The 17750-nt window shown below is 42.5% G+C and overlaps 1 protein-coding gene across 4 annotated transcripts in view; it reads right to left on the bottom strand.

The window, feature by feature from the left end:
• The window catches only part of hip1 (huntingtin interacting protein 1), a 344047-nt gene that overhangs the window by 322662 nt on the left and 3635 nt on the right, over window positions 1-17750 (bottom strand). Inside the window, exon 1 of one of the 4 annotated variants that reach the window (XM_087977487.1) lies at window positions 5287-5343. The exons of the other annotated variants lie outside the window; for them this stretch is intronic. Within the exon in view, the coding sequence (XP_087833613.1) occupies window positions 5287-5337 (51 nt within the window). The 5' untranslated portion in view covers window positions 5338-5343. Of the gene's footprint in view, window positions 1-5286; window positions 5344-17750 lie in introns of those variants that run through there. 4 annotated transcript variants of the gene reach the window in all.

Here is a 17750-nt window from a genome sequence, read left to right on the forward strand (position 1 = left end):
GCCACGGAGGGGGAGCACAGAGTGTTCAACAGCACATTCTGGATCAGTGGTGCTGGAAGAGCACAGCAATTCAGGCAGCATCCGAGGACAGGCAGTCAAGGCATCGAGATTGGTGGCTGCCAAAGGGGCTGGATTGCATCATCAACATCATTTTGCTTTATTAAGTTTAATGTCTAGTCCTGTTCGCTTCCATTCATCTTTTTCGTTTGCAACTGATTTTGATAGTGTGCCTGTGCGCGCTGCTTCAGTGTTGTTTTTGTTTGGATTCCCTCAAAGAATCAAGGGAGATCTATTCTGCATTTTAACTCCTCGTTGTCCCTGTCCTGGTAGTGTTTGATGGGGAAGTTGTCAAGGAGATTTTATATTCGGTTTATTTTGAGTTCAAATGTGTGCTGGAACTCTTAGTCCATATTTTAAACTGTTGCTGTCCCTGGATGGAATTTTACTTTGAGTTTAAAGAGTAGGAAAAGGTTTTCTTCTGTATTCACTAGTGCTGTCCTGTCCCAGGAGTGTTTAATGGGGTTGGTGTCAAGGGAAATTTACTTCCAGTTCACTGCTAGTTCAAGGGATAGAGAAGGTTTTATTTTGTATTATTATCCCTGTGGGTTGCCCTGTCCTAGGAGACTTATGTTATTGTCGTGCAATTGGATCCAATTGCTGATTCCCTCCCCAAAGCCCATTTTGGGGAGCATGCTCCACATGGAGGTGTGTCAAAGCCCTTCTCCTGGTTCAGGCTGATGAGGCAGGTGACCACCACCCTGTCCTGCATGAGGTAATCATATCCCTGAGAAACACAAGGTTCTTAGATATTTTCCTGCCAATACAGCACAGGTTTGGTCAGGGTGAATCACCACTCTGAGAGTAGAACTAATCCAGTTGGTCATGTCCTCAGACAGGACTTTTGTAGTCCACATTCAACAGTTTCTAATTTCCAATTTCTAATTTCCTCTTCACCCTGCTTTCACTTGAAAGTCAGGGTCATGATACCTTTCCTCATCAATTCACATATGCTACCTACCCAATGCATGATGTTGTACATGACAAGCAGGACTTGGCCAATCACAACCCAACCTGACCAGTAAGCCATTGCTTCTGGGAGTTTTATTCTTTGTTTTGTAAAAATGTACTTTATTGATAAAAAAAAAACTTTGTATACACAGTTACTACAGCATTTCTGTACAGACTTTGCACATGAATAACAAACATTGGAATTTGTCATTCCTGCAGTTGTAAAACAACAACCCCTTAGGCATTTCTTACTTATACAGGACTATATTTACATATATTTGAGGAACCAAGAGGGCCTGATTACTGAACGGACCCCATTCTACTTGACAAAAAGACTGAAACAGTAGTGTGTCACCAAGAACCTTCACAGCGGCTTCCCCAAGTGCATCCCTCAGCACGTAGTCCTGGACCTTGAAACATGTCAATCTGCAACAATCAATCAAGGTCAACTCTTTGCACTGGGAGACAAACAAGTTTCAGGCAAACTAAAGTGCATTTTTTACCAAATTGATAGTCTTCAGGCACAGTCGATATTTCTCTCACTATGCATCCCAGGGAACAGTCCAGAGTGCACAAAGCAATCAAGTTAAACTACGAGGGAAATCCTGCAGAGAGTAGATATTCCGCACAAAAGAAGAGTTTAAAGGGCTGTGGAAGTGTAATCAAGAGGGAAATCAGGAAGGCACAGGGTGGGGAGGGAGCAACATGAGATTATTTTGGCAGATAGGAGAATCCAAAAGGAATTCACAAAAATATATTAACGACAAAAGAGTAACGAGGGAGAGAACAGAACCCCTTAAAGATCAACGAGGCCATCTTTAATGTGTGGAACCACAGAAGATCGGGGAAATACTAAATGAGTATTTCGCATCAGTGTTTACTGTGGAGAAGTATATGGAAGCTAGAGAACTTGGGAAAATCAATAGGAATATCTTGAAAAATGTCCACATTGCAGAGGCGGTGGAACTGGACGTCTTAAAACACAAAGGTGGATAAATCCCCTGAACCCGATTAAGTGTACCGCAGAGCTTTGTGGCAAGCTAGGGAAGAGATTGCTGTGTCACACAAAGATGTCTGCGCCATCAAAAGTCACAGGTGAGACGCGGACGACGGGAGGCTGACTATCATTGTGCCATTATTTCAGAAAGATGGTCAAGAAAATCCAGTGAACAACACAGCAGTGAGCCGGACGCCAGGGGAACGCTGTTGGAGGGGTTTCTGAGGGATAGGAGTTACTTCTCCTTGGAAGGGCAAGAACCGATTAGGGATAGTCAACAGGGCTTTGTGCATGAGAAATCATGTCTCCCTAACTTGATTGAGTCTTTTGAAGAAGTGACAAAGATGGTTGATGAAGGTATAGCAGTGGATGTTGTCCATATGGACTTCAATTCAACAAAGCTTCTCATGGTAGACAGGTCAGCAAGGTTACTTCACATGGAATACAGGGAGAACTAGCCATTGGATACAGAACTGGCTTGAAGGTAGGAGACAGAGGGTGGTGATAGAGAATTGGTTTTCAGGCTGGAGGCCTGTGACCAGCAGTGTGCCTCACGGATCAGTGCATGGTCTACTGCTTTTTGTTATTTGTATAAATAATTTGAATGCAAACACAGGAGAACAGTTAGTAAGTTTGCAGATGACACCAAAATTGGTGGTGTAGTGGACAGCAAAGGTGATTATCTCAGAGTACAGCGGGACCTTGATCAGGTGGGCAAACAGGTCAATGAGTGGCAGATCAAGTTTAATTTGGATAAATGTGAGGTGCTGCATTTTGGAAAGGCAAATCAGGGCAGGCTTACACACTGAATGGTAAAGTCCTGGGGAGGGTTGCTGAACAAAGACCTTGGAGTGCAGGTACATAGCTTCTTGAAAGTTGAGTCGCAGGTCGAGAGGATAGTGTAGAAGGTACACTTGGTCAGTACATTCAGTCCAGGAGTTGGGAAGTCATGTTGTAACTGTACAAGACATGTATTCTAAAAAATGGCCGAACCTATATTCAGTTCTAGTCTCCCAGTTATAGGAAAGACATTGTGAAACTTGAAAGGGTTCAGAAAAGATTTCCAAGGATGCTGCTGGCCGTTGAAGGGTTTAAGCTGTTGGGAAAGGCTGAATAGGCTGGGGCTGTTTTCCCTGGAGTGTAAGAGGCTGAGGGGTGCCTTAAAAGTTTGTAAAATCATGCAGAACATGAATAGGGTTAATAGCCAAGGTCTTTTCCCCCAAAGTAGGAGAGTCCAAAACTGAAGGACATAGGTTGAAGGCGAGAGGGATAAGATTTAAAAGGGACCAAAGGAGCAACTTTTTCATGCAGAGGGTTGTGTGTGAGAGAGAGAGAGAGAGAGAGAGACAGACAGAGACAGAGACAGAGAGAGAGAGAGAGAGAGACAGAGACAGAGACAGAGAGAGAGAGACAGAGAGACAGAGAGACAGAGAGAGAGAGACAGAGAGAGACAGAGAGAGACAGAGAGAGACAGAGAGAGACAGAGAGAGACAGAGAGAGACAGAGAGAGACAGAGAGAGACAGAGAGAGACAGAGAGAGACAGAGAGAGACAGAGAGAGACAGAGAGAGACAGAGAGAGACAGAGAGAGACAGAGAGAGAGAGAGAGAGAGACAGAGAGAGAGAGAGAGAGAGAGAGAGCACGCGAGAAAGAGAGCGAGCACGCGAGAGAGAGAGCGAGCACGCGAGAGAGAGAGCGAGCACGCGAGAGAGAGAGCACGCGAGAGAGAGAGCGAGCACGCGAGAGAGAGAGCGAGCACGCGAGAGAGAGAGAGCATGCGAGAGAGAGAGAGCATGCGAGAGAGAGAGAGAGAGCACGCGAGAGAGAGAGAGAGCACGCGAGAGAGAGAGAGAGCACGCGAGAGAGAGAGAGCACGCGAGAGAGAGCGAGCACGCGAGAGAGAGAGCGAGCACGCAAGAGAGAGAGCGAGCACGCAAGAGAGAGAGCGAGCACGCAAGAGAGAGAGCACGCGAGAGAGAGAGCGAGCACGCGAGAGAGAGAGCGAGCACGCGAGAGAGAGAGCATGCGAGAGAGAGAGAGCATGCGAGAGAGAGAGAGAGAGCACGCGAGAGAGAGAGAGCACGCGAGAGAGAGAGAGAGCACGCGAGAGAGAGAGAGAGCACGCGAGAGAGAGAGAGCACGCGAGAGAGAGAGAGAGAGCGAGCACGCGAGAGAGAGAGAGAGCACGCGAGAGAGAGAGAGAGCGCACGCGAGAGAGAGAGAGAGCGCACGCGAGAGAGAGAGAGCGAGCACGCGAGAGAGAGAGAGCACGAGAGAGAGAGAGAGCGCGAGAGAGAGAGAGAGCGCGAGAGAGAGAGAGCACGCGAGAGAGAGAGAGCACGCGAGAGAGAGAGAGCACGCGAGAGAGAGAGAGCACGCGAGAGAGAGAGAGCACGCGAGAGAGAGAGAGAGAGAGAGCACGCGAGAGAGAGAGAGAGAGCACGCGAGAGAGAGAGAGAGCACACGAGAGAGAGAGAGCACGCGAGAGAGAGAGAGAGCACGCGAGAGAGAGAGAGAGCACGCGAGAGAGAGAGAGAGCACGCGAGAGAGAGAGAGAGAGAGCACGCGAGAGAGAGAGAGAGAGAGCACGCGAGAGAGAGAGAGAGAGCACGCGAGAGAGAGATAGAGCACGCGAGAGAGAGAGAGAGAGCACGCGAGAGAGAGAGCACGCGAGAGAGAGAGCACGCGAGAGAGAGAGCACGCGAGAGAGAGAGCACGCGAGAGAGAGAAAGCACGCGAGAGAGAGAGCACGCGAGAGAGAGAACGCGAGAGAGAGAACGCGAGAGAGAGAACGCGAGAGAGAGAACGCGAGAGAGAGAGCACGCGAGAGAGAACACGCGAGAGAGAGAGACAGCACGCGAGAGAGAGAGAGACAGCCCGCGAGAGAGAGAGAGAGAGAGAGCGCGTGCAAGAGAGAGAGAGCACGCGAGAGAGCGAAAGCGAGAGCGAGAGCGCACGAGAGCGAGAGCGAGAGCGAGAAAGATTAGAGTGGTGCTGGAAATGCACAGCAGGTTTCGGGCAGAAGCCCTTCATCAGGCTCCTACCCAAAAGGTCGATTTTCCTGCTCCTCAGATGCTGCCTGACCTGCTGTGCTTTTCAGCACCACTCTAATCTTGACTCTAATCTCCAGCATCTGCAGTCCTCACTTTCGCCTAAAGGAAATGGTGGAGTTTGGTACTACTACAGCATTTATAATGCATCTGGATGAGGATATGAATGGGAAGGATTTAGAGAGACATGGGCCAAATGCTGGTAAATGGGACGAGATTAGTTTGAAATACCTGGCTGGCGTGGATGAGTTGGACCAAGGGGTCTGTTTCCATCCTGTACATCTCTAGGACTCTATGACAAAAGAACATCCAATTACCAGGTATACATTCTTCAACCTTTGCCATAGTCACCCTGATGGTGTTCTGGACACCGTGGCCTGTGGTGATTGATCTTGTTGGCTGGATACTGAATTAGCATTAGGCCAAAGCAAGCAGGAGGTCCACCAATATCAGGTCAGGTCAACCACTAATCCTCCAGTGACCAATGATGATCCAGCAAAAAACTCAAAATCCTCTGATGACTCGCAACTCAGAACAAGAGAGATGTTCATTGGGATGTGGACAGTTCCTCAATGTCCCAGATCAGCAACACAAAGGCAAACAACCCTCTCACTGCAGAAAACATTCTACTCATAGAGGCAGCTGCAGAAATAAATGTAACAACTCAACAGACAACAAATTTAAGAATCCTAACCACTTTTTCGAAACACTTTGAAAACCTCTCAAGGATCCTGGCACCTACTAGCGAGTCAATGAAACCTGGCTGCTGATCAACAAATTTGCATCCACTCTCTACTCAAGCTTACATAGTATACTCAAGTGGGTGCTCTCCTATCAGGATCTGATACCACCAGGACTCAATCTCCTGGCTTCACAATAAATGCAACATTTACAGGCATATGCAACAAAAGCTCTAAAGGCAAAACCTGCAGAAACTCATCAGGTATGAGCCAGTTTACATCAGTTCTTGGTTTTACAGCTCAGCATTAAATTGAACACAGTCTTTTTCTCAGGAGCAACAAAACAAAAAAACCCAAGTGTCATTCCCTGAAAGAGGAAGTAGTTAAGCATCTTGGTTGCATGGCAAGTTTGTACTAGTTGCTGCAAGATTGCATCAGATGCAATGGCTACAGATATAACACAAAGGGTAGAAATCACTAATCCTGGATTTACACCCCTTTTCAGTCTTGGTCCGGCTCTGCATTATGACTTTCATTCCTTCACCTGGACAAATTCTTTCAAAAGGCAAAGATTTAAAGTCAGTCAAAAAGTGGTCACAAAATCTCAGTCACCAGACTCAGTCAAAACACCTTATTGACTGTGGGGAATTACGATGGAGAAAAGGCTAGCAGTCCCAATATCGAGGCACATTAGCAGTTATGGGCAAACGAAGCATCAGAACACACTGTCTGCCTTAGAGTAAGAAATAAAGAAATTGACTGAAACAAGATAAGGAACAATGAAAATGGTAAAAGGGAACAGATGCTGCAACATAGGGCAGCTCAAAAAAAATCCACAAAGTTAAGTCATTTGAATAAACTGCCTTCCAGCTACTGACCTGCCTGCTGTACACAGCCAGCATTTTTACAAACCAAAACAAACAAGATCATAAAAGATTACTCCTAAATGGATGAATGATTTTTCCATTTCTCATTCAGCATTTTGATAGCGAAAAAAGTGACATGCACTGTGCTCTCTTTCTGATAATTACACTGGGTTTCAACAGAAGCAGGAAAAGAAATCATTGTTAATTTGTCAAATCACTACTCACGAGAGTCTTCTTACAATTACTATCAAGTTCATCTACTGGTGACAAGCAGGTAGGAACTTCCATGCACTGTACTCCGGATGCTGTGCTCAAGATGCCTCTCAAATACAATGGGACTTCAATCAGACATACATACCTCCAAATTGTCAGTAAATGCACAGATTTTCCAACAGGCATGCTCGTGCTATTTTGAGTCCTGTACCTATCTATACAAGAATAGTGTCCATCCACCTTCAGTGCGGTCAAACAAAACCCACTCCAAGAGATTCAATATGGTGTTCAGCTGAGGAAGGTGGGAGAAGGGAGAGATTGCCAGCAGTGTGCTGGTTTAAATACAAACTGGAAATTGCAGGGTGGTGGTGGGGGGGGGGGGGGGATGTCAAAGAAACAGATTTTTCAAAATGCATGCACAGTGACAGCAAATTCAGTAACTCAGCAACAAAACAGCCATACAATCATGAATGAGGCCAGTAAACATTTGCCCATGTCCTGTGAGATCACAGTATATTTTTTAATCACTGAATTCTGTAATAGAAGCAGAATTCCTTTTACTATTGATTCTGAAAGCATTAGATGCCAAGGAGACCTGACCATCATTTTTAATTTTCCAAGTCAATTCTCAGCTAACTTATCGACTTGTGTTATTCATCTAAACACTGATTTCCTACAGTCAATGTGCAGGAATTCCAACAACCAGTTAACTTCAGAAATTACACTGCAGACTTTCTGAACAAGTTACTGTATGATCGCAGCTAGAATCAGGTATTCACTTTATTCTTTAGAAAGAAAACACATCTTTAGAACAAGTGGCTTGACCATTTCACTGAGGGCAATTTATTGGACATGAACACCTCCACTAGGATTGCTACATCTGGTTTCTTCCACCTCACAGCAACAGCTCTGGACAAAAACATAGAAGCTAAGAAATACATCAAGAATTATAGCTTACCTCATAAATCCAATCCCAGCATTGTTTACAAGTGAACCATTACTTCTTTAAATGTATTGTGTGAAAATCAACTGGCTTGCCTTCTGTGGGCAAGTATTTGCTGTAAAAACACTGTCTTTTATACATTTTTTAAAAAGTCAACCTGTTCAGACATGTTATCTACACCAAAGGAAAAGATGGGGCTTGAACCTGGGCCTCCTGGCTCAGAGGTATGAACGCTACCATGTACTGCAAGAGCTCAGTCACTGTTCATTATAAAGCAAGTTCACATAAGCTACATGATGGCAGAAACTGTTAGTTTCACTCCCATACAATTGCTAGTTACGTTCAGGGACACTCCATTATCACAAAACAGCAACACACAACTCACAACAAAAGTGGCTGTGGCAATTCCCCATTGGAATCATCCAAGTAGTTTGGTTCTAAGATGACAAAATGTTTCCACTGAGACATAATTCATTGACATAGCAAAGGACTTAAAGAACATCTCCAATCAAACGAAATCATCCACCAACCTGCTCGACAGCTCTCTGTCAATTTAAAGGGTATCCAAACTTGAAAGTATCTCTGAAATATCAGTCAAGTGAACCTACTGGTCACCTTGCTCAAACTCTAGATTAGACATCCTCTCTTCAAAGCCAAAACTGAATTTGGACTCCAACTGACATCACTTCAGCAACAAACATGAAAACAGGACAGACAACACAAGATTGTCAAGAACCTTATACATTTTTTAAAAACCTGCTCAGACATGTTATCTACACCAAAGGAGAAGATGGGACTAGAACCTAGCCTCTTGGTTCAGAGGTATGAATGCTACCATGTGCTGTTTTGTTGAAGGTCCTCTATTTCAGAAAAGAGGTTAGGGAGGGGACCCTCTGCCCCACATTCAAACAGTTAGACAAGATTCTAAAGCACAAAATGCAAGTACAATAAATTGTATTATTTGTGCCGAAATTAACAGATTACTCAACGAACAACAGAAAAAGGGTGATTTATTTGTTCATTGATTACATATGATTTGTGGACATTAGTGCAAACTTTCTCCAAAATTTACTCATACAAATTACATCTGCTCTTCCAAAGAAATTTCTAATCGTACAGAACTTTGAGGCCTTGTAAGGCTGTGATCAGAGGCTCGGCTAATGCCATTCTTTCTTTTTTCCTTCTGCAGGTGTATATGGCTCCAATACTTTACAACAGCTTTTGTAAACACAGCGACTGCCATGGCTTTATACATAACAAATTGAAATGTGGACCCCAAGTAAAAACTTGCATTGGTTATTATTTCATGACAGAACAGTGCCCAAAGGAATGAACTTATGCAAATGCTTAGTGGATTAGGACACCACACAGACCAAACTTAGATTTGAAGCCCCAGCTGAGTAGAATTTAGCTGATCCCAGCCAAGAGAGCCAAACAGGCTGAGGAGGAAAGGAGTCAGCCAAGGTTTCCTGTCCTAATCACTGTCTAGACTTAAAGCAGGCAGGTCCATATGTGTACACAAGGTGAGGACATAATCAGGCTACAGTGGTTCCTCCTTCTTATTTGAGGAGCCTGCCAATAATCAGTGTGTCAGAAGACATGAAAAGAAGAAATTAAAAGCAAACTCCGACTACACCCATTGCATTTATCATTGCCCCCAGCATAATAAATGAAAATATTTATATATGCTTTTAGACTGGGAGGCTGTGAAGAGAATGGAACTGGCTTGCAGCCAGACCAGAACACTATGCAGGAAAGATAACAAAGAAATTATATATCTGTACAGGTATTTCAGATACCCAGATACACAACAAACCTTCAGAGATGATGATACTCCTGCTCCTAATTCCTATGTAAGCACATAATATGAGGGTCGAGAATGTGGAAAAACATTTTTATGAATTTTTGAACACACCCTGACTTCTAAACAAAGTTTAAAGCTGAACACTGCAGGATGATCCAATTGAACACACAAAAGGTATCCTGTTCAATCATGAGGACAGAGCAGGTTTGCACACATGCCATGCCTTCCACCACACCTCAAACCAGCACCAGGCCACTTCAAACTACACAAATGAACCAGAGGCAATCTTAGCCCCAGATTAGCACAAGAGTAGGTCAAAGCTAACTACAGTATATAATGTGGGCAGGGAGTCACACCATGTGGCTGGAAAGTATTTCCTTCAAATGTTTTACTGAAAGGAGAGATAAGGCTAGTTATTGAATGGTTGTCAGTGGGGTTTGAGGGAGGAATGACAGCCAGAACACCATGACAACTTCCTGCTCTATGAAAAGAGATTTTCTTGAGAACCACAAAAATCTAAATTGCAGAGGAGAATGGCGTTTACCATCTTTATTTAAATGGTATGCCATCATTTGCTGACATGGTATAATATCAGAGATCCCACCATGCCTTGGTATGTTTGACCATTAGCTCAGCTATGAACTTCCCAGATTCAATCTTTGATGAGGGTGAAGTTCTGCAAATCAGCAAACAAAGTAACCCAGATGTTTCAAACAGACTTAAGCATGAGCCACAGACAGAGAAAATGAGAAGTGTACCCTTTGAAACAGCACCTGGAAGTCAATGCAGGGTAGAATTGGCTCAGAGGTCAAATAACCTGTCAACACTTACAAAGAAAGGCCGGTTGAACAAGACACGAACAGGTGGGCAGTATTTTTAGAATTACACCCAGCAAAAATTCAAATGCTGAGGAAAGCAAAAACGATGGGGGAAATCTTGCTTTCAGACCTTTCCTACTAACACTGATTCCACCACCCTGGAAATGCTGGTCACATTCTCCACTAGTGATGGTGTAAATATTTAATGCACCATCTGTTGTTTTACAAGAATCAATGGAAACAAAGTGACTTATGAACTACACATAAATCATTTGCCCTGCAATGAACAATTAAACCTTTCCAACAAATCTTTGGTTGGGTTACAGCAAATTATCATTCTGCATTTTGGTCCTTTTCTTTTATCAAATGATCAGTCAGACTGGCTACAACCTCTATTCCCACCATACTAAATTACCCATTGTTATCAAATCGAAGTACAATTTACTTCTGATGGTATCTTCAACATATTAGTTCAAACTACACTAGCAATTACAAGTTTACATTCAAGTTCAGTTTGTATTTTTATTTGATAAAATACATTTCTCATTAATTCAAGCCTGATGATGACACATCCCTTCTCACAGTAACTGTTCCTCTTTCTACTGACAGCAAACTAGAGTTACCCATGTGTCCTTTGAGCTGGGCCCAATCAGCACTTATTCTCTGGGCAAAATGATTATGGGTTCAAGCTCCATTTCAGCACAAAATTTGAGCTTAGAATTGAGATATTTTAAGTGCAGTAATACCCTTTGGCTGTGAGGTAAAAGCAGGGCTTCATCTGTCAATATAATGGATGGGGTATATTGCAGGATATAAAAAAAAGAGTTTAATGAACTTTTTTGTACCTTCTTTAAATAAGTAGAAGCAAAATCAGATCAGCTTTTGATTTGAGCTAAATTAGTAGAATGCCGGTGATTTGTCTATGTAAACATCACTATTTCAGACATTATGTAAAGCAGTTGAGATATTCTGATAAAGGTATTAAATATATATGTAACACAACTCAGAAGAGGTAGCAGAATGCTCAACTAAAAATTATACTGTATTCAAAAAAAGCAGTTCAAAAGGAATTTCTCATACAAGAACAAATTCAGGAATATTTCAGGGGTGGATGAGAACACAGACACTGGTTGAATATTGAAACTACTTCCCCATGCTTACTAAGGGAATCAATGGTTATGGGGAGAAGGCAGGATCATGAGAAATAGATTAGCCACAGTGGGAGCAGACATGATGGGCCGAATGGTTTAGTCCTGTGCCTGTATCCTATTATCTTATGATAGAGTCGGAGACTAGTGTTATTTATAGCCTCTAGTTGTCTCAGAGGTTAAGTCTGTACTTATCATTTTGTTCAAACTCTGAATGCAGGACGAGATTACCCACTCCAAAATAGAAATTCAGCCTTGACTTTGTACGCGACATCACACAAGTGAAAATGCAGGAAACAATCAGAATCTGCAAATTGTGGCACAACAGCTGAACGTAAAGTTGAATGAGATGTAAAGACTCTAGTACAGTCAAAACATACAAGTCTTCCTGTGCAGCAAACAGAATGACAGCAACCCAGAAGAGTGGAGTACTTGTGCTCTGTGTCACGTGAGCAGACATCTCAAATGTATTCAAATGGAGAGGGCATTAGACAAAAAGTTCACAAAGGAGTCAATGTTTATTCCAGGCATCAGCGTTACAAGGCTAAAGAAACTCAGGCTTTTCAGCCTTGAAAAGTGATCAAGAGAGGACCTTGCATTCACAAGGTAAATCCACATGTTATTTTGAACTAAATTGAAACAATAGGGTAAGGAGACAGATTCAAGGCAAATGAAAGGCAAAATTAAAGCTGATGGCAGTAAGTTTTTCAAACATATGGATTAACATATGAAGTGGACACCCAGTATTGGAAGTGAAAACTCTGGACTCGTTTTTAAAAAGTAGACACCAGGGCAAGCAAATTATAACAGAAAGTACAAAAGGTTGACTGGCCTTTATCACAATTTGCTCCCACAGATGATGTGCATCCAGCACAAACATTTCCAGCAATGGTCCCTCAGCATTCTTCTTTTCATACTACCAACAACAACATAACCCAGTTGTTCAGTCTGCAAACAAAGAATTCATGCACTAGAAACTGTCTCTCCAAGGACATTGAGCTCTGGAAGCAGTGCCCAAGAGTGTGTGTGGGAACCTGCAATTGTTACTTCATGCACCACCATCCTTCCTCTTCACTGTACAATCCAGCCACCCTTGGCAAAAACTCAAAGTTGAGCCATCAAGCCATGTATAACAGTGATGCCATTCTTTTCAGAAGTAAATACAATGGACAGCTTCCAGATAAAGCCTCACATTGCTAACAGTTGTCACTAATTTTAACTCAAGCCACTCACGACAAGCAAGTTTTCTGCAGTGCTTAATATTCACAAGAGTCCAAGAAGTTGGACTAGACAATACAGAGCAAAAGCAAGAAAGTAAGGAAGTAAAGAGAAAAAGATGAGCAAGTCCAGCAAGATTCATACTGAGCAAAGTGAATAATTAGATGTGCAGAAAGCATACATTTGAATTTTGAACTGTCTGCATCAAAAGAGTAAGTATACGTCTGGTAATAAATGCAGATTTATTATTACAGACTTCTTAAAAGGAATATAATCTATATCTGTCGTTCTTTTCCTGCTTCAGCAACATTAGACATTTGCTGTGCTGCGATTTCAGCAGAGACAGAAGAGCAATTCCATTTACTTCAATAAAAAGGATAGTCTTGAATGACCCCAAGCTACACAATAATTAACACTGTTCTGCAACAGAATTTTAACTGGAGTCCACAAATTTCTGGACTGGAAGCAATGAGCCATCAACATAATGAACAACTAAATGACTGTGCCATCAGAACCAGCATTTTCTAGTTAATTACTTCAGTCTTTGAACTAAACCTGCTGTTGAGATAAATTCTCACTAAGTATCACCTTACTCTGTGCAACAATCACCATGATGTTAAGTGATATGAATCTCCCGAACACTGCATCAGTCTCAGCATTTCAATGCTTTTGCATAATGGGAAAAATAAAAATTCCAAACCCTATTTTACCTAATTCCCTCTTCTGAAGATTGTTGAACCTTACTGGGATGCAGCTTAAGTCCTTGATGGTGTTGCTGCATTCCAAAACATGCCCAGCTATCCCTTGTTTGCAAGCCTGAATCTCTCCAAAATGGATTTTCTCCCCTGCAATAGCCATAACCAAGATTACAATGACATTCACAATGAACGTAATACAAAAACCACTCTTCACCCTCTGGATCAGCCAGCAATCTTCAACAGTCAACCACACCATCCTTCTGCAACCCTCTCAACTATTTGCAGTTCAGTATGACTGCTCACAACTGGCTGTGCTGCTCCCCAGCCAATATAGATGGAACTAACAATTTTTGACTCTCTCTTTTCTTCCATATTGCCATCCTGCCCTTTGGTGTCATCCAAAGACATGAGGTCAATTTTTGCCAATATACAATATCGTCCAGCTCGACCTTACCAGCTCTACTTCTCAACCCTTCTTGTTCTCTGTAACATCACATCAGTCCATTACCATAATCTCCCATATCTTGACTGATTCCAATCTCTTTTCCAATCACTGTCTCTGAGGCTGCTTTCAGACGCAGCATCCCATGATGATCAGCTATGCTTCACCAACCTTCATCCTCTATCACAAGACACCAATTCCAAGACCATGTCTGCCTCCATCCACCAATAAATTAATTCCCAGCAATGTTTTGGTCACCTCTAGGTTCAACTATTTTAATGCTTTCCTGAATAGCCTCAAAACAGATGTTCATCCAAAATTCTGTTACCTGCATCTGATCCTGCACAAGCTCCCGATGTTTTTGGCGGGTCACTCTCAAGAACGATGCACGTACGTAACAAAGTGATGGAACACTATTTCCCAGACTCAGCACTGAACTAAAATCATGTTACCCTGGACATGGCTATTCAGCAAGAAATGAGGAGAAAATAAAAGATAATATGGCACAATAGTTTCAACAAAATGCTTACATTTTGTGTCTGCTTGGACAGCAAGAGCAAAAGCACGGAGTAATATTCTAGCGTGGACAGAACGCAAGTGGAAGCCTAGACATACATGGAACAAATGTTTCATTGCAGAAACATGAAATGGAAAATAAAACAAGACTAAAACTAATAGCTTCCCCCCAGGCTATTGTGAGAATCACAGACACTGATTGCAGTTAAGTCTAAAATCAACTTTTAAGCATCCTACTGAAACAGGATTCTGTACACATGAACTAATCAATTAATACCCGAAACTGTAGTTCAACAAAGCACCACAGTTCATTACAAAGTGAGACTACAGTTGTAAAATCACATCTTCAAAAATTCAGGTTTCAAACTCCAATTGCAATTTATTACCTCACTGTTTTCTATACTATTATTGCACCTCAAGATGAACAAATATGGATCAATAACTTGGAGATTTAGTGTCCACCACATTACAACTCCATTAATATCTCAATCCTGTATTCAGATGTTATATGTTTAAACTCTATGATTACAAGAAATCTCTTTCATTAACCTATCAATTTCATTCCAAACATCGTCTAGTTTCACCTACTTCCCTGACTGATAATCATCAATCTCCTTTGTGCCACACAGCAGTCTGGTCTGTTTAGACACTGGCTACTTGACTGACCAATAACTCAAACAAATGTACTCTCTCCATCCCCATGTTCCACGGCTCTGTAAGGCCAGCCAATATTGTGCCTTGTTCCAAAATTTCTTCTACTATATTAGAACCTCACAAACATGTTCTTTCATTTACAGCTGACATTTCTGAATGAAAGACAACACATTTATCCAAAACAATATGTGCTTTATTGAAGACAACATCTTAAAAACAACAAGTTAAAGTTGTGAAATCAGATGGCACCTCACACCGCCCCAAACAACGTTAACCATGTGCGACACATAACAATACTTCATTACACCACTTAGTACTTCAATGAAAGTTGCCTGCCTATGGAAGAACTACAGCCTTGGAAGAATGCAGTAGAAAACTGCAAATATCTCTCTTCCAAAGGTTGATATTAAATCTTAAAATGTTTTCAAGGTGTAAAAAGAATGAGAAGTGATCTCATTCAAACATAGACCTTCTTTTCCCCACGATCAACAGAGAAGGTTCAGAGAGGATATTTCTGCTAGCCAGAGGTGAGGTGGGGACAGGAATTTAATACTCTAAATGCATTACATTTTTCCTCATCCAAGGATGAAGAGTTGATTGCAATCATGTTCAGTTTTGAGAAAGGGTTACGTTAATTCTGATTCCTCACAGATGCTGCCAGACCTGCTGAGCAATTCCAGCAATTTCTGTTTTTGCTTCTGATTTACAGCATCCACAGTTCTTTCGGTTTTTATTTAGTATTTATCTCACTGCCAAATCTCTTCTAGCCATGCCCATCTTAAAGACATTTTGCTCCTCTCTCCGATGAGTTCTGAGGAAATGGTCACTGGACGCAGAACGTTAACTCTGATTTCTCTCCACAGATGCTGCCAGACCTGCTAAGCTTTTCCAGAAATTTCAGTTATTGTTTCACTACAATCCTGAATCTCAATTACACTGGCTACGTGATTGACCAATAATTCTAACCAATGTACTCTCTCCATCCCCATGTTCCATGGCTCTGTAAGACCAGCCTATATTGTGCCTTTTATATGATCCTCTATATCAATGCCGTTTTCCAGCTTTCTCCTCATACTCATCGATGCCGTGAAATTGCACCCCTTTCTTCACAGACATTCTCCAGACAACAATGCTTTGAGTGGATGCACTTACAGAAGTAGAAGAAACAGTAGTCCTCCACTACCTCAGACAGGTAGCCACTATTTTCTTGTTAAATGTGTGCACATGCTGTGTGGCCATTTCTAATTATGTTTGAGAAGATGATGGGGATATTCCTACTTGAAACATTGTGGTGTAGGTACATTCACAGTGTTTATAAGGTGCACAGTTCCATGATTTTAATCAACAATGATGAAAGGAGCAATATATTTCAGAATGGTGGGCAATCAGGAACTGGTGATCCCAAGCATCACAGTGGCTCAGTGATGAGCACTGCTGCCTCACAGCACCAGGGTCCCAGGTTCGATTCCAGCCTCGGGTGACTCTGTGTGGAGTTTGCCCCGGGTGCTCCGGTTTCCTCCCACAGTCCAAAGATGTGCAGTTCAGGTGAATTGGTAATGCTAAATTGCCCCATAGTGTTAGGTCAATTAGTCAGAGGGAAATGGGTCTGGGTGGGTTACTCTTCGGAGGGTCGGTGTGGACTGGTTGGGCCGAAGGGCCTGTTTCCACACTGTAGGTAATCTAATCTAATCTGCTACTGTTGTTTCTGCAGCTGGTATGGATCACAGGTTGGAAGATACTGACAAAGAAACTTTGATGAATGTACAATGAATAATGTAGATTGTACACATGGCTTTCACTCCTCTGTCGAGGGAATAACCATTTAAAAGATGCTGGAGTAGGTGCCGAACAAAAGAGTTGCTTTGTCCTAGATACTACTGAGCTCAATTGTTTGGAGCAGCATTACAATTTTCTTACCAGCTGCATGGATCTCTGAGGCCAGCAAACAGCAGCAACTTTCAGAATTGGAAGTTAATGCCTTGATTGGTGTGCCAATACCAATCGTGTGTGGGAACATCAGAGCAACTGCATGCACAGTTTCAAAATAACAGTGATTTGGAGCAACACTCATCTCAGCAATGGAAAGTATTTCATCACAATTCTGACTTAAATCTCCAGATGAAACAGTTTGGATAAATAAGCAGGGCTGTCATTTGCTACAGAAAAATTGCCCTCTGACCTTTTCAGATAGCTGATAGACAGCCACTCCGATATGGCAAATTCTGGTGAATGCTGATCTCGAACATTGGTGCCAGAGAATTTAATAATAGTGGTATGACTGAACATCAAAAGGCAAGTCGCTAAACTGTCATTTGTTGGAGATACTCCTTGTTTAAACCCACATTACTTACCGACCGTCATCTTAAATCAGAGCATGCTTCATTAGCTGGGGAGTTGTGAATTAGTGTTGACACACGTCGCTATTTTTGATCTCATGAAGAAGGGAGGAAAATTGAAACAGCAGATGTGTGGGCAAAGGAAGCTTCTAAAACTCTCCAGCAATTTCCTGGGGCTGAAATGATTATGCCTTCAACACTTCCAACCATCTGCCTTAGTACTAGGCACAACTCAAAGCAGGGAAGAGATCCGTCCCACCCCAAATTCCAACCAACTTGAACTTTACTCGGAATCATGATTCAACACTTGGTAAAATGCTGCTTCAATAGAGGGCAGACGCTTTCATCTCTGGAATACA

Source organism: Chiloscyllium plagiosum, unplaced genomic scaffold (assembly GCF_037043375.1).
Source record: "Chiloscyllium plagiosum isolate Xiang-an unplaced genomic scaffold, Cpla_swu_hap1 HiC_scaffold_31, whole genome shotgun sequence".
NCBI lineage: Eukaryota > Metazoa > Chordata > Chondrichthyes > Orectolobiformes > Hemiscylliidae > Chiloscyllium > Chiloscyllium plagiosum.